At 41.4% G+C, this 18,296-nt stretch overlaps 1 protein-coding gene across 1 annotated transcript in view; it reads right to left on the reverse strand.

Moving 5' to 3' along the window:
* Window positions 1-17,899, reverse strand: part of ttyh2l (tweety homolog 2, like) — a 36,156-nt gene extending 18,257 nt beyond the window's left edge. Inside the window, exons 1-3 of the mRNA XM_049561911.1 lie at window positions 17,407-17,899; window positions 13,174-13,346; window positions 7,437-7,548 (exon numbers count right to left, since the gene is read on the reverse strand). Coding sequence (XP_049417868.1) covers window positions 7,437-7,548; window positions 13,174-13,346; window positions 17,407-17,583 — 462 coding nt within the window. The 5' untranslated portion in view covers window positions 17,584-17,899. The remainder of the gene's footprint in view (window positions 1-7,436; window positions 7,549-13,173; window positions 13,347-17,406) is intronic.
* Window positions 17,900-18,296: the final 397 nt, after the last annotated feature.

Consider the following 18,296-nt stretch of genomic DNA (forward strand, 5'->3'; position numbering starts at 1 on the left):
GGGAAACAGCTAGCTTGCCCAACTGTCACAAAATTAGCCTATCAGCAGTCCTTAAGCTCACAACTTGACACATTTCATCTTGTATTTTTAATCTCTACAAAAAATAAGCAGGTTAGTCTCTGATGGTTGCTTGGCTACTGCTCAGAGCCAAGACACAACCTAATGCAAAATGGCGACTTGTCATTTTTATGTTTCTGAAAAGATCAAATAAACAGGACATAATGTGTGAATGTGTAAGCTTTAGAGGTGCAAACGAAGGAGGCAGGTTTTATAACATTCTCATCGAACTAGGCAAGGGTGTCACTTTGTGTTGAAAAGCGGTGTCAACATAAGGGCTCAAATAAAAAAGAACATTTTTGAACGGCCTTCAGGATGTGCAAATTTTAGGCAATGTAATGGAAGGGTCAGTATGAGGTCAGAGTAGATAATTACAGTGGGTTGGGAAAAAGCGGCGCTCCAAAAGGGCATGCCCCTCAGATACTACTAAGGCCATAGATTTCATTATAACATTGGAAGTGTCTGGGTGTCCTTCACAAGAAAATCTGATCATCAAACACTTTATTTCCTGCATTCCTGTGAACTTTTATGAACCAATTTATGGTAGAAATGTCTTTATTTATGTAAAGAAAAACACAAAATCCAGGCGCCAGATGACAATTCAAACTTTGAAACTATAGTGGAATATCACACAGTAAGACTCTTAGGCATTTTGTAATGCTTTCAGATATATCAGTCAGGACCACTTTAGTCAAAGAAAAAACTTTATTTCCATTTGCAGTATTACATTTGGTGGTATGACTTTGTTCTGGGGCCTTTCTGCCTTTTCCTAGGCCTATGCAGAAAGCCTATGGTGGAGAGAGCACACCTGTCTGTCTGCCCTTCCATGCACAAACGAGGAAAACCTAAGGCAGAGAGAGCAAACTTTTCTGACCTTCCATGCACAAACGAGGAAAACCTAAGGCAGAGAGAGCACACCTTTCTGCCCTTCCACGCGCCTACATGAAAAGCCTAAAGGCCAAAACACACCGGCGGCGTCATATGATGGCGGCATCATTGACGCGAGTCAAGTGCCACCCCCAACGCACACAAAAAGCATCGCGCTGCAGGGTGTCAACCAGATATCTATTGCACACCCCAGTCCGGGAAGCTGGGAAGTACAAAATAGCGCTTTTTCAAGGGTGGCGACGCTGGAAAAATAGGACAATAGCGTAAAGTGCCGCGGCGCGGCATGTCGACGGGCATCGAGCCACCGCCGGTGTGGGTTTGTAAATAGAAAATAATGGGGGCGGCTGTTTTGACGTGCGTCGTACAGCGCCGGTGTGTTTTGGCCTTAAGGCGTAAGGAGCAGCAGCAAAGACCCCCCAGGAACAGAACAGAGAAGCATCAATGACAAACAGAAATGACACTGATAAGTCAGATACAGCATGAAAAGGAGGAGCTGGGGTGGAGGTGGGCTGCAGTGCAGCTCGCAGAGGAAGCAGCAACAGTGGGCAAGCCAGAGCAGCTTAAATAGGCTGCCCTGAATGAGATTTGCCAATTAGTTTCATCAAAAGGAATCATGTCATCAATTAGCTGCTCCATCAGTTGATTGGCTGTTTGAGATCAGCTGATGTAGCTGGAAAACCTCGTTGAAATGTGCATGCCATGTCAGTGACACATTATTCATTTCAATTATAAACCCCAGGACTTTAGCACTTATGTGTTACGATGTTCAAAGAAAGAAAATGGAAAACTTGGACAAGGGGGAACTGTATCAAGGATTTGCTAAAGTTGGGGTGACCTCTAACGCACCTGATTCCTTGGCTGCATCCCAGGTTCGATTCTAACCTGCGGCCTTTGGCTGCATGTCATCCCCCTCTCTCTCTCACCTTGCCTGTCAGTCTTCAGCTGTATTATCATTAAAAGGCAAAAACGCCCCAAAAATAATCTTAAGAATTTGTTTAAGTTACTGATCAGGGCATGCATGTTTCAGTTACATTTTTGGACAATGCACATTTGTTTCTCCTGTATTTCAACCCATTGTTTATTCAGGGAAAATTGGCTGAGCATTAAGCTCTTTTACAGCAATGCCCTGAGTTCACTTTCAGTGGGCTAAAGGGATACAAGTATATAATAGCATTGTATTGTATGTTTTCTTATTATGCAAATAAACTTTTCTCAAAGCATTTTCATTTGATAGTTAACATTTTTTTTTTTTTTTACTGCAAGACCATTTTCAACAAATTATGCTTTTAAAAGGTTTAAAAACTGGCCTTTTCAAAAAGTGGTGGGAACATGTCTCCAGCATCCCCAGAGTAAATGACACCAGGCAACCTGTTTCCCATTGTTTCCATTCGGTGTGCTAAACCAAGCTAATCACATGCTGGCTGTAGCCTTGTAATTAACAGACAGATGTGAGAATAGTGTTGATCTTCTCAATTTGCTTTTCAGCTAGAAAGCATAAAATGTTTATCTGTTCCTTGAAGGGTGGGGATTCTACAATAAAACAATTTCTAACCAGAAAAGTTTAGTTATCGGAAGAGCACATACACTGCTAGGGACCTCTGAAACCTACAAGATTTTAGAAAAAGGACCTAAGTTTTAAGAGGACACACCACCCACACCACAATGAGTTTTCTAGAACAGTACATTTCACATTACACCAAGTAGGAGGCTCCACTAATTCTGAACAGATGTTGCTTCTGAACTCTAATCTGAAGCTCTCTGCGGTAGTCCCACTTTAATCTATCATCTTTCCTCCATTATACCGGTGACTTCTTTAACACACTCAAGTATTCGGAGAAGACTGTTCATTCCCACGCTACAAAAACCCACTGCAATGGAGATAAAAACATATCTCAGTCTTGTTGACACTGTCACATTTCAAACAGCCTGATTAAATTCTAAAGTGGATGCTTCTAATGGTTTCGTAAGCAAGAAAGAGTATCCATTGAGGAGATGAAGCAAAGATACAGGCCCATCCTCCACTCCAGAACTCCCAGGGGGGGATATGTGATTGCCAGTAAACTGCTCTCACTCCCCACCTCTATGTTCATCATCTCTCACAGCTCCTGCCACAACGCCCTGAATCTTATCTGCGAGCCAGTGTGCCTGAGTGTGAGAAATGGGATCCATCAGCTAGCTGCTCTGGGTGATCCACATTTCCCTAATCTGGACCGTCCCGTCTTCTCTTAAAATGGATTAAAGCTCACTTTTACTGAAAGCAGGTCACAAGGAGGCTTCTCCATATTGGACACGCCTGTTAAATGAAACTGACTGATTCGAGGCTCACAGCAGCAGCACTCCCTCCAAGTGCAAATTCACATGCGACTGAACTGTTCTGCCCCCGGTGATTTTATGTGTCTGAGATTTACTGTATTAAGCGTGACAATAAAACAATATATATATATGATCACATTAAAGTCAAGCAGGGTAATTCGCTAAGAAATAGGACACTGAGGAGAGACATTCAGAGAGAACTGATGTATGGTGTAGAAAGTAGTAATCATTTTGTTCCAAGAATCACAACACGGCTTTCACTTTCAAAGAGGAAGAGCTATATATAAACCATGCTTGTAAAGTGGAAGCGCACATTCTGATATAGTGTGATTGCCATGTTTTCCCATCCGTTATTTGCGGGCAGCGCTGACGAGCTCTTAATACTGCGAGCCGAACGCTGGAAATAAAGCTCTAATAAAAGGATGCCTGTGAACAATCAAAAGCCCCCTTCAATAGCAAGAGACACAGTGGTCCTCCAGATCAAATCTTTCCGTCTGTGACACATGATGATCCCTTGCAACGTATAAGAGGGCATATTTTATGATGAGAGGAGCCTCAGTGGTACCAAACAACTCCTAGTGTAAATCACTAGTCTCACAGGAGCCTCGTGAATCAGTGACAATGGGTCGCTTTAGTGGCGATGCATTTTCTTTGACAAATCTGATATCATCCCGGTGTGTAAAATCCAACAAAGGAAAATGTATTGAAGGCGTTAAACTACTGAAGTGATTACTTTTGAACCAACTTAATAGAAATACACATGAAAGGCCAAGAACGGATTTGGTAAACCAATAAAGATCAGTGGAGAAATGACTCTCTCAATCACAAGACTAAAGCAGCTTTGGCTTTATGGGATGGACGGCCAGCCAGCTCATCAGCTCTGTAAGTGGAGTATGTTACATCCAGCTATGATCTTGCAAGTGAGAAAGCCTTCATTTCCCTGGGGGAGCGTATGTTTCTCATGCAGCCGGGGCATACATCATGGCACAGGATCAAATCAATACCAAGATACAGCAGCAGAGAAAGTCGGCAGCAAAGATGTGAATTCATCAGAGTTGGATTGCATGTACACTTCCTCCCAGAGCAAAGAAAATGCTGTGCTGCAAACTACAACCCTTTTCCAGGTTATTTGTTACACCAAGCTTCAACCAGCGCACAACTGAAACTGCTTTAGGGAGGCGTTGATTCACCTTTATGCTCATTTTGGAGGATGTAGTTTGCAAAGCTGCTCAGGATGATACCAATATTTCATCCAGTGAATTTATATGAACACAGAGAGTAAACAGAGCTTCCAAAATGAGCATTAAGTTGAATTAACACGTAGATCACCTATTTAACCTTAGTGATTAACACTAGCAATTTGTAGAAACTTAACTACACTAACCATTTTAGAGCATCTTGAAACATGAGTCTAGATCAGTGGTTATTAGGGAATCAGCATATGATTGAGGGTCTCACAGGAAAAGTGCGCACACTATGACTTTTTTATGACATACTATGACTTTTTAATGACAGTTTTATGACATATTTTACTGTGACTTTTTATGAGATACTTTACTATGGATTTATAATGACAATTTTATGACATAATGTAGCCCAGGCCTACTGTGACATTTTTTTTATGACATACCATTGACATTGACAGTGATATAGTCTATGTAACACTCCTACTACATTCTAGTTGTCCACCTTTTAATACATTAGAAAGTAATAAAAGAAGAACAGCACAGTGTTTGACATTGACTGTACCCACAGCAGTTGAGCAACAGCTTCTGCCAGAGTACGCCGCTGCATTACATCATAATACTGAAAATACTGCCTATTTGTTGAATTTATTAAATAGACGATTTGTTTATTTTCAGCAGGAGGCATGGATCATTCCCCTTAACCCCCGGTCCATTTCATTCTTCAACCCATTTAAGAATAAACAGAAATTTACACATCTCAATTTTTCGGTAATTTTAGGCTTTTGTTTGATCTTTGCTGTCATCATTATGCAAACTTTGAAGGCCTTTTTCTCTAAATAATGGCTCGGTGTCGGTCATTATGTAATGTGACATATTTTGCTTCATATTATTTGTGTAATAGTACAAACAATCTTTCTTACTATATAATGACGAAAACTCTGTCTGTGTGTGTGTGTATGTCTGTTCCACGTTTTTCTCCTCACTGACTCGGTCAATCCATGTGAAATTGGGCACAGTGGTAGAGGGTCATGGGAGGATGCGAATAAAGCAATATTACATCAATTGGCCAAAGGGGGCGCTATAGCAACCGATTGAAATTGCAAACTTTGAATGGGCATATCTCATGCCCCGTATGTCGTAGACACATGAAACTTTGCACAGAGATGCCTCTCCTCATGAGGAACACATTTGCTTCAAGAACCCTTAACTTCCGGTTATATAGATTTTCTGCCATTTTGAATTTTTTGAAAAACACTTAAAATCGATCTCTTCCTAGGAAGTTTGACCGATCTGCATGAAACTCGGGGAACATAATCTAGGGACCAATATCTAAAGTTCCCTCTTGGCAAAAGTTGGAAAACTTACTAAAACTGAGCTTCTATAAGGCAATGAATATTGGGGAGGGCGTGGCTCATCACATAAAGGTGTATAACATCTCAAGGGTTTCACCGATCACCACGCAACTTTGTAGGCATATGACCACACATAATCTGAGGGGACCCCTCCATTATTGACCCCATCAAACAAAATGGGGGCGCTAGAGAGCTAATTTCTTATCTAGGCCTAACCGCCATATGGATTTTTACTAAACTTGGTAGATATGTAGAACAGGACGCCTCAAGGGGACTGGAGAAATTTAACTCTAATTGGCAACTGGGTGGCGCTATAACAACAGGAAAATTCTTAAAAATGGCTAAAATGCGACCGATCGCTGTGGCTCCCCCTGTGGCCGAATGTTTGTATTTTTTCCTAATTTTTGGTATGACTAAGTCATGGTATGGTATGCTGTACATAATCACGGAAACTGTTAGTGTGTCATTCTGTCTGTCCTACGTTTTTCTACTCACTGACGTGGTCAGTCTATGTGGAAACTGCACATAGGCATTGAGGATTGGCATAGGTAGAAGGTGACAAAGCTACCAATGGGTATGGACTAGTACTATAATTAGAAAGGTAAGAATCTCCTCCTTCCAATGCCCTCCTTTTGCTGTCGTTTACATTTTTTTTATCGATATACTGAATGTGTATTATAACCACAGCCTAGACTGCAGTGTTTACTGCAGGATGATAATAAACTGGGATGCGTATGTGTATACGTGTACACTGCATCAGTATCCCTTTATCCATCATGACCCAAATTGTCGTGTCACACAAATCAGTGTGTGAGCTACAAATGGATTAAATCTAAATTTAAGCATACACAATGACACACAAAGCTGTTTGTGTCCATACATTAATACAATATGTGCGCATACAAGGCCTTTATGTGGCCGTGCGATACTGTCATGGCCATGCAGACACACACACCCACACACACACAGTCCAGATAGTAAGGCTGAGATAGATGGAAAGAGTAGAGGCTTAACATCCATTAATGCACTGCAGATGGAGTTAATCCTCTTCTTCCTCATTGAGATTATTGCTTCTTGCAGGGCCTTGTTCTGACTCCGTTGCTCTCCTTCCTCTTCCCTATCTCTCCCTCCCTCCCTATAAGCCTCCCAAATAACTTCCCTGAATGCAGGTCAGGAGTTGTATGGAAAGAATCCCCATTTACAAATCCTGAGGCAGCAGTCACCTCAATTCCTTCACTGTGACAAAAAGCGGATACAGACCCCCCGCAGCGAGGTGCTAGCTTTGACACAGTTGCACATCCCATTAGCAGGGGAGGGGTGCTGGTGTCTATTAGCGAATCACTGTTTTGAAGTAGAGTGAGCCATGAAAATATGGTGCTTTGTTTCATCACGGCCAATCAAAAATGTTGAAAAAAGGCACAACATACGCAGCAAGGGACAAGACGTTGTTCACAGCAAGATGAATGTCCATGTTATTTACAACGCTGACATATTTCTTGCTCGGTCAACTCGCCGTAATTCAACCGGAAAATAATTAAATTGAGACTGATATGAATAAAAATCATTTCAATGGCCACATGTAATATTTATGACGCTGATAGGATTGCAAATTGAAGAGAGCTTGGCATGCGTCTCTCACCAGATTGTTGATGCCACCCAATGTGTGATTGGCATTGTAGAGCGAGTAGGTCAGCTGGTACACTCCATCGTTGGTCTCGCTGTTTCCATAGAAACCCACTCCTACAGCAGAACTGTGGAAAAAAAGGACAGATTCAGATTTAATGAATAAATAAATAACATAATTAATGCCCTGTTTGTTTCATCTTGGTACTTGTTGATGAGGTTATGAGAGGACAAGTAAGATAAAGACATATTCTTCATAATTTGCCAAAGGGGGAGGCATAGTGGCTTCAGGGGTAATATGTATCATACCAGTGAAGGCTATGTATTGTTTTTAATAATCTTCTTCTTACTCTTATTATTATTTATTCATAGACTGAAACAAGCTACTGGGAACTGAAAAATGTTAAACAAGTTCAGGGCTAAATGAAGACATGTTTGGTGAGACATACACTGAGTTGTCATTAAAAAAAAGAAAAGATTCAGAGTCATTTTACTCCTACTTTTGTATTCTTCGGATGTCTTAATTAGATTTAATATTAATTTTGCAGCCTTAAAGCATCTTTTGACCTGCTTCCTCTTCTCATCTCTTCCTCCTAGCTGCCATATGTGTATATGCAGCCAATGATAAAGTACCAAAAACTACAGTTCCTCAAATGGCCACTTGAGGCTGGCTCCAGAAGCGAGTCAATCTCCATAGACTCCCATGTGAAAATGTTCAACTTTAAAGCAGAAATACAGCTGTTTACAGCCTGGCATAAAATCAGTTTGGGTTTCTATAGCTAATTCTAGCATACATGACAACTGTGGGGTGTTGTTATAAGGCTTAACGTAATGCATAAGTAACCAGTGGGTGAGTTGACAAGTCGCTACCATGGCAAAGACTTTGGTTAAGTAACCATTGTGTTAGCCCTGATTTACAGAGTACAGGCGTAGTTACTACTGACGCTACTTCAGTGTGTTTTCAGTAGCATGAAAGCTTTTGTACTTGTGCGTCAGCTCTATGCAAAGCCTAGGCTTTTGCCTATGCACGTGGCCTATGCCATTGTGAGCATATATACTTGTGCGGTAGTGTGTCTGTGTCACGCTGCAGTTACACCTCCAATGCACTAGTCAGTGGCTGGGTTTCCTGTGAAGTTCAGTTGATTCAAAACATGCCCAAAACACACGTTAAACATGGCTTAATAGCATCATTTTAACACACAGATACACATATCGACTTCACTATAACTCGCAGCGTTCACAGAAAAAGCGTTTTTCTTTTGCTGGACAATGTTTTTAGCACAAGCCAAAGGCATTTTACATGGTCTAAATTAGCATGCATGCTAACAGAGTTTTCCTCTGCTCATATGAAACCTGGGACAACGGCAACATTTAACAAAGGTAACGTTACTAAATTCAGCTCCATTACAAGTCACGGGGTTCACGAGCAAAATAAGTGTCTTATAATAAACGCGTTTTCCAAACAAGTACAACATGCTAACATTATTAGCACAAGCCTATGGCATTTTGTATAAATTAGCCTAGCGGCAAGCAGAGATTTCCTCCTCTCATATGAAGCCAGGATAAATCCCAAAGTATAAATCCCACATTAGCTGTACTACAAGACCCTCTGAGGTGTCTGATGTTTAGTTTTTCCGGTAAGTAAATTTTGTTGTAATGGTTTTAAGCCTGTTTCTCACTACCGAAATTTAGCATCAGCTTTAACATTAACACTGTTAATCAAAGTTGTAAATGCACCATGCTAACCAAGCTTGCAGCTAGCGTTAGGGTTAGCTCCACCCTTCTGGCTCCAAAAATCCAAGATGGTGACAGCCAAAATGCCAAACTCAAGGTTTCAAAATGGGAGTTCACGAACCAATGGGCAGTGTTACGGTGGCAATGTACACAATATTTAATACAGTCTATGCCCACATGGGTTGCATCTAAACCTGTGATAACAGAAAACATTTTATAGTAGTCATATTTCTTCCTTCCTCCACCCTTTGTTACTTCCATCTGTTTTACCCATTTCTTTCACACACAGATTCTGAGCTATCAAAACCTCTATTTCCAGCAGTATCTTTGATTTTCTTATCCCATTCATGGCTAAAACCACATCAGAAGTCTGCCTGACTTCTGAAAATGTATCTGAGTGGAGTTCAGGGGATCCCCACCTTCCTGCAGCCTGAGATTGTGCTGAGCCTCTGTAATAGGGAGGATTAGTGTCCCTAGAGCCAGTGCACCCCTGCTGCTAGCAGCCTACAGTGACATGAGCAATGATACAATTTCATCATACTTGATTGCAGTAAGGTCACTCTCCCTGAAGGTCAGAGGTTAGAAACACTTTCAACTGCGTTCTCCAAAGCTAGACGAGGGAGCTCATCAATCAAGCTTCAGATAGCAGGAAGTCAGAGCGGGATTGTTGATTCCGGCACAACACGTGTACAGACAAACAGAGAGAAAAAAGGAAAACTAAAATCCTTGTTTATTCTCACAGTGACTCATATGTTGAGGACTTTCAAACCATCTGTGCTGCAAAACCACAGAAATCATGCATAACAGCCAGGTAGACACATGGCTGGGTTAAAACCGTCATCCTCCGCAGCGAGACAAAGACAACGAAGAAGGTTAGTTGTGTGAAAAGAGAAGATGTGGAGTTTTATTTTAGAATTTAATACATCCTGTCAAGGTGTGTGCAATGTGTCACTGTGAGGGCTTATTTGCACAGGTGTGTGTTTGTTTTGTGTCCATTTGCATCCTGTCACTGTAACCTTGTAAGCATAATGAAAACCACTGTCTGCGTCTCATCTATCAAACTAGATCCCTCTGGTTATGATTAGGAGCACCGGGGGCATTCTTTATGCAATTATGCCTGAGAGAAGAAAATAAAAGATACAATTACAGAAATCCTCACAACCACAAATGCATGGATGGGGTTTTTGAAAATGACTACATCCAGTTGGTTAGAGGAAACTAAACAATCTTGCTTTTCAAGACATTTTTGTTTCAGTTGATCTGCAGCGACCTGGACAATGAGTTCTTCATCAACCCCTGTGGCCAACCTAGTGACATGTCAGTGATAAGGAAGACCCGCTAATGAAACAGTAATGACACAGGACATCACGGGTTTAGCCTCCGGGGAAGCAATAGTATTGTTCTGGGTTTGAAAAAGGCTGCAGCAATACAATGAACTATAGGGCTAGAGCATATGTGCACTCCAAGATGCCTGTGTTCCTCCGAGGATGAATCACTTCACAGACTGCGTAATGGCTGGACAACTGCATCTTAGTATTCAAAACATGTTGTGAGCAGAACAAATGGCCACACTGGATGAACAAGTATTAACAGATAAATGCCTTGATTCGGTGGAGACCAGTGTATTGCTGCTATAATAAATCGTATCAGGGTTAACACAGAGCGACACCGGCAGGAAGGATTTTTAGAATATTAGATTTGTTTGCTGTCTTTAACCTTAATTTACCCCCATTCACTCTCCTGGGGTCAGAAATAATCATCCGGAGAGGTGCAGCGGCTCTTAAATCCTTTTTTCTATTTGGGTTCTGCAGTGCGACTGAGCTGTAATTCTTCTTGAGTATCATGCTGAATGAAAAGCTGGGAAAAGTGGATGGGGTGATCATGATAAATAATTCTGTCTTTCTTAAATGACATGAAAGTATGCTTCTACTTATTCTAGCTAATAGCAATCCCATGATCCAGCACAATAAAAGAATAAAAAATATGTACAGTTGAGTGCAGTATTATATACGATAATTTCTGCTTTATATGCATGTCTTTGTGTTCTCTACAAGCCTTCTTTGTTCCAGTCTGGCATATATCAGAAATGAGTAATAAGCACATTTTCAATTAAGCTGCTACAGCTCAAGAATCCCATCAATAGCAACACTATTGAATCAAGGATGGATTACTGAGTGAGCCTACTGGGCACAGGCCCAGGGGCCCAAAGTGACAGAGAGACTCCTGGCCTTCACTTGCAAATTGTCACTCAAATTAACAAGGATCGACCATGAACAGACTCAAATTGATCACAAAGAGGAACAAAAAGCCCACAAAGAGGCACAAAGCAACTGCAAAGAGACAAAAAATGACTACAAAGACACACAAAACAACCACAAAATGACTACAAAGCAACATTAAGTAACCTCAAAGGGACACAAAATGACTGCAATGAAACAAAATGCCTACAAAGAAACACAAATTACATCAAAGAGACACAAAATGACTTAAAAGAAACACAAAATTAGATCAAAGAGAAACAAATGACATCAAAGAGACACAAAACAGCCACCAAGAGACACAAAATGACCATAAAGAAATGCAAAATTACATCAAAGAGAAACAAAACAACCACAGAGACAAAAAATGACTACAAACAAATACAAAATTACCTCAAAGAGACACAAAATTACTTCGAAGAGACACAAAACAACAACAAAGAGACATAAAATGACACAATTACCTCAAACAGACACAAAACAACCACAAAGAGACACAAAACCAAAAGGAACATAACGACTACAAAGAGACCCAAAACCACCACAAAGTCTGTGTGTCATATTCATTTGTAGGAGAGGTGGTGGGGCCCTTTGCATATCTGTGCCCAGGGGTCCACTGTCTCATAATCCGCCCATGCACGGAATTAATACCAAACATTAAAAACATGTCCAAAGGAACAACTTCACAATCTCAAGCCAAAGACAAAATGCTGTTACCAGCAGGTAAACTTGTACATGTATGTAGAGGGAGCAGGCAATACATAAAAAAAAAAACTAACCTGTTGAGATTTTCTTCTAATTTACTTTATGGCAAGATGATCTAAGTGGATGCTGAAAGCAATAGTTTCTTTTTTTAATTTGTTGAGCTGAATATATTAATGTCCTTTGGAACGAGCTTGAGCAGGGAGAGATGAGGGCTCTGAGTAAAGACTAGACATAAGAAGTTCTTTGCTAAACAGCATCATGCCCAGTCACTTAACAACACAACAGGCCTTGTGTGCTGGAGCAGTACTTTGGAGCTAACAAAGTTAAAAACCAACACTGAGATAAATGTCACAAGTTTGAGCGGATCTGTGCGCAAATTTAATCAAGTCGTTTTTGGAGACTAATTAGTTCCCTTTAATTTTTGGCAGGATCATCTTTGTCAAAGTATATTAAATCATAAACAAAAATACAATTGTGGTTGGCAACATGGCTCTGGAAGTTGTTTTTTTTTAAGGAGGCTTACTCACTTAGAGAAAACAACCTGGGGCCATTTCAGATTTTGGTACATGGAATTAACAAGATAATATATTGTAAAAGCACAATGTTCAAAGCCCAAATCTAAGGCTGCAGCATTATAGCTGGGAGAGCAAATGAATCAAGCTGAGCAATCAAAGTTTTGGTGGGTGTGGTCAGCTGAACGGTCAGCTGAGGGGTTTAGCAGTTGGATAACCTAGCTGTCAGCTGATTGGGGGCCCTGCTGATGATGGGGCCTGTCAGAGTTACACAAGCTTAGCCTGCCTTATCATGTGCTCTTTGGAAAGAAAGAGTTAAATCTTGGTTACAAGCAGGGAGGCTGCACATTAGCACTCTTTTATAGCCTTAAATACTGTAGAACTTTACATGCAATAAACAGCAGCTAGAGCCAAGTCATTGGACTCATAATTGTAATTAAGCATCATTTCCTTTGAAAGTCCCCTGCTCTGTTGAAGAGTTACCCTCGCTGTGTGTCTGTGAGTTTAGTGGCACAACAAGAAACACAATGACATTCGCACTCACCATATCACGAGCCCCGTGATGACAGCAGACCAGGTGAGACAGCAGGTTTCAGGTCTTTTGGTGTCTTCATCTATGTCCCTTCGGCAGCAACACAGGCAGACCAGGCATATTGCCAGAACCAGCAGGCTCAGACCCAGACCCACCGCACCAACACATGCTAGAAATATCAGAGACTGGGGCAAAAGAGTGGAGAATAGATTTTTTAAAAATGATATTAGTTAAAGTCAAGACTAAGATTATCCTAAAACATCTTTAAAAGTAAACGCAGGATTGTCGGTTTCTGTCTGCAAACACGCTCACCAAAAAAACTGAGAGTAAAAGCCAACCACAGATTCACTCATTTGGCGTTTCACCTCACTATAATTGTGTTTTTTTGGCGCTGTCTCTCTTGGATGCCTGCTGCTTATAGTCTGGCATTTAGTTGCTACTTTTTTTTACAAAGCCTTGAACTCACCTGAGCACTGTGGCCCATAAATATCCCAAACACAGAAACTAAGGAGAAAATAAGAAACTGCAGGTGGAAGTCAGTTTCTACCTGCCACGATTGGGGAGAGATTACTTCTGTTTGAGTCTATACATTGACTTTTAGGAAAGTCCTGCATAGTATATTTTTAAAGAGGCAGGCAACTGTTGTGAGGTCTGAAATGTCAGGCTGGATGAACCCGACACCTGAAAGGTTGACAGCTTGAGTGAAAACAACCCACCGCTATCTAACAACACTCACGCGTAAAGATATTTTCAAGGTTAGCGTGTAGCTACCTCATCCATTGATCACCATCATCACTACTGGCTGCTGCCTACAGCAAAGGGGATAGAACCACAGAAGTTTGAGGTCTTGGGGGTGAACACAGCCCACGGAGAATGTTGATTTTCTGCAGCTGCAGAACTTGTACTGTGGCTAAGAGGAAAACAGAAATGATTCAAGGGCTGTGGGAGGGGAGGATCATGTGACACAATGGCTTTCGTTCAGTCTTGTGATTTCTGAGTGTACAAAATATTCCAAGCCTGAAGGATGGAGAGAAATACTGTAGGGTAGGAAGGAAATACTGTATTGGAACACTCTGTAAATGGACACTCTGTACACAAAACATTTTTTTCCTCAGACTATTTCATGATAAATCCTCATGGTCCTGCAAAGCTGTTACATTTATCACTAGATAGTGAGTAAATATATACAGAATTGGCAGCTTGCTCCAAGGCAGACAAAAATGGCATCGTGTATGTCTGCAGCAGATTATACTTGGGGGAATATTTTCTTGCTTTACACCAATCAGTTTATAATCCTGTTTGTTTTCACGTCATATGGCCGTTTAGTTATACTTTTCAGTGCCTTATTTCCCACTGCATTAGCTATCTAAAGGCTGGAGACACACTAATTGATATGTTTGTCTTTACAGCAGCATTATAAAGCAAATCCCTGACTGTTTAAAAAGTGTTTACACTGCTGCACAAACATTAGTATTGGCTGATACTTTCTGTTTGGTTTCTGAAACTACAAAATCCCATCTGGGGCCCCCCTGGCGTTGATCATCTCTAGGAACATTAAATTTAGTGGGCTCAAACTCAAAACATTGAGCTCTCGGTTTGTTTAGAGACCTTGACCTTGATTTTACTTGCAAATAATTAGCGCTCAAGTTTTAGTGCCCACAAGTTCAAAAAGTCTGGGTCTGGCTGACTAAGCAGAGCTTTTCCTCAACTACAATGTCTGTGACTAATTATTCCATTTGGATGACATTGACACTGCGGCTGAATTTAAATGATATTCTTTTGCATATTCGGTGCGTAGTCATTCATTGTTCAAACCCTGTTTCAAGTTACGTCGAGCCGAGGCGTATTTTGCCCTTAGTTTCACTAATCAGGTAGGTTGGTAATTAATATATTCCAATTAGAAGTGAGACCATCAACGATTCAGGCGGAGGTAGACTGACGTAAAACAGCGCTCAGGATAAAAACAAGCACACAGTGATAAACACTTTATCTCTGGGATGCTGATGCACGTTGCTTTTCAAGCGAAGAGGCCTTAGAAAAATGCCAATTGTGCTTAACTGGAAAGTTTTTACTGCGAATAATAAAAAATAAAATACAGTCGACCTTACACCCTGTGATGTAACAACAATCGGGCCTTAAATGAAATAGGTCGATACGGAAACGGTGCCAGTGGAGATGCCCTGCCTTAACTGTCTGGCACCAAGGCCAAAACCTTAATCCAATGATTTGCTAATCATTGGTTTCTGAGGACACCATTGATGAGCCAAGAATCACAATGTGTAGTGTCTCAGGGTGGCTTCAACCCTGGTTAGATTTCCTGTCACTATAACTCAGTTCAGGCCCTTCATACACACAATACTGCTAGTTCCACTCTCTCCTCTAATTTTCCACTCCATTGTTTTGTAATTAGACATGCAGGCACTTCAATTTCCAGCGGCTGCAATGCCATAACAAGGCGAAGGATGCATGCGAGGGAGGAAGAAAGAGAGACAGAAAACAACTACAAGGTCTGCGGTATTGACAGGAAGGTCATTGATCTTTTATCTCCCCAAAAGGATGCTCGTATGAAGTAGGCTTCGGTATGTATGCATGTCAAATTTAATTCAACAGTAAACAAGGCGCCTTAGGAAAATGTGTCTGTGGCTGCTCTGCTTTCCTCAAAAGACAACAGACGAGCATGCCAAATGAGGAACATGAGTTATTTTCAGGCTTGAGGGGCTGTGTGAGCCCCATAGACTGCCAAGAGCCTCTGTGTCGCCACCATGGCACTCTTCACTCCTCGCTGACTGGAGCTCAGCTGAGCCAGTGTGACACTGCTGGGATTCAATGACCCACATGGACCTCGGTACACGAAGAGAGAAGTACAGTGAAGTACACAAGTCAGAGCTGGGAGGTTCTCTGTAATGGCGTCTATATTCATAATGGACCTGGGGCAAAAAGGTGCCACATGGGTGTGCACTTACACACAGACACACACTTGTAAATTCATTCACATTTCTTGGGAATACGCTGGGTTGTTGATGTGTTTTTGAAATAATGGGTGATGTAAGGCCCTCCAAGCTGAAAATGAGATCAGTATGCAGTGTTATCCACGTACAGTAAACCAATACGTCCACATTCTCTTAAATTAGATTTGGAAACAGTATTATCAGTCACGCAACAAATTAACACAAGGCTTTTATTTTGTCGGAATAAATCAAATAATGCAGTGCTGATTGTTTGGCTCAAATGAACTTCATTAGTGATTGTTAATTAAATTCATGCCTGTCAAACGACACTGTTGTGACATCATGTGACTTATTTGCATTGCAATGCACTGCGAGAGAGTAAATCCAAGTTATTTGCAGACAAATAACAAATCAATTCTAGACTGTCGATGGAGTCGGACAGACAAAGAGAAAAGAGATTGAAGTCCATAATATAACGGTGATGATGAAGTGATGGAGTGCAGATGGAAAACTACGGCAACAACTGAGCATGAGCATCCCATATTTGTTTTTTCCATCACACAGCCTATTTGGTCCATAATGACTCTGGTCCTGCTGCCCACAGTCAGTCGCCATCACTAAACATGACAGTTTGGGACATTTACATGGCCTCAAATGGCCATAAATGTACTGTGGGGAAATTGAAATATTTAATTTGAGAAATAATCTTTTTACACTGGGAAAATATATCCATACAATCCCATTTCTCTTGCAATAAAATTATGTTTTTGGGGAAAAGGGGAGAACACAACAATCTCTTACAGTGGGTGTGTATATAGTGTGAGAATGGGCAGTCATTCACTTCATTTTTTTACTTAGCTATTGATACTAACAAGACTGCCTGCAAATTACAGTTTGGGATTTGTTGTGTCTGTCTAAGCAGTGTGTGCAAACTCACAGGGATATAGGCATACTTTAGCCTACATAGTTAGTACATCTTGTTTACTACCTGAAATAGTTCATAGCCCAGCTAATACAGGTCATGTGCCATCATGTGAGAGCTGCAGTACAGTATGGGCTCTCACTGAGTTTGGAGCCAACACTTTCCAGCACGCCAGGGAGCCTGACTGATGCATCACAGAGACAAATGGAAGAAAAATAGTCTTCATCACTCAACACAGCAGTTTGTCGAAAAAAACTTTTTGTTTAAATGCACATTTAAATCTGTTGTTTTGTCCAACACAGCTCCGATTTTCTTTTCTCTGTTGAGATTATTTTGAAACTACGTGCGCTTTTACGCACACGTACAGTTACCAACCTGCTGATAGCTCGCCTCCTCCGGTTTGAAAGTGTTGTCGACTGACTGGAAAAAGAAATTGAAGTGAGGGAAATTGTGCAGCCAGTATGTCCACCACGGAGCGACGTATTCGAGCCTTGCTGTGGCCATTCCTGCTTGAAAAGTCAGTCCGGCGAACCACGCGTCCTTCTCTGACATTAACACCCGGATATTCCCAAAAATAAATAAATAAACGCCACTTCAGTGGAGGTTACAGTCACCACAGAGCACTAAAGAGGAAGTTCTTCTTTTGCTATTACATCTCCAGAGCAGGGCACAACATCAACACTTCCCACATCGGTTCCCATAGTTCTGTGTGAACTGTTAGAGTTGCGCCACTACTAAAAAATACAGCCTCAATTCAGGCCGAGCGTTTGTATCCGAGACACGGGATCGAGTGACGATGTGAACCTGCCTCCTTAAACAGAGAAGGCGTGACAAGCACTTCTCAGTGAAGTGGGCCAGGCCACGGTGTACACTGTGCTTTAAATTATGAAAAGTAAACATTAATACGCGCACCTCCTGCACAATATTGGAGGCGAATCTCTCAAGTTGATTGCAAGCAGAAAGAAAAAATATCAAACACCGAGGACACCTGCAGGTCTCAGCTCCGGATGGATGTCAGTGGCCTGCGCCCACTCCTCCACATTATCTGTTGGTTTTTAACGAGGCAGCTCAAAGTGTTGATTACACAATAAAACTGAGCCACATAAAAACATGCAAAAGCTCTACACTCTGGCCTCCACTTGCAGCCGCTGTGTTTGGCATAAAGAGGCAGGGGTATTTAGTGCACTATTTATGACTTGTGCTGTTAATGTCTGACCTCTTGTGGACAATGAGGCGCACTGAGGTGAACAGTAATGAGCATGGTA

Source organism: Epinephelus fuscoguttatus, linkage group LG19, assembly GCF_011397635.1.
Source record: "Epinephelus fuscoguttatus linkage group LG19, E.fuscoguttatus.final_Chr_v1".
Taxonomy (NCBI): domain Eukaryota; kingdom Metazoa; phylum Chordata; class Actinopteri; order Perciformes; family Serranidae; genus Epinephelus; species Epinephelus fuscoguttatus.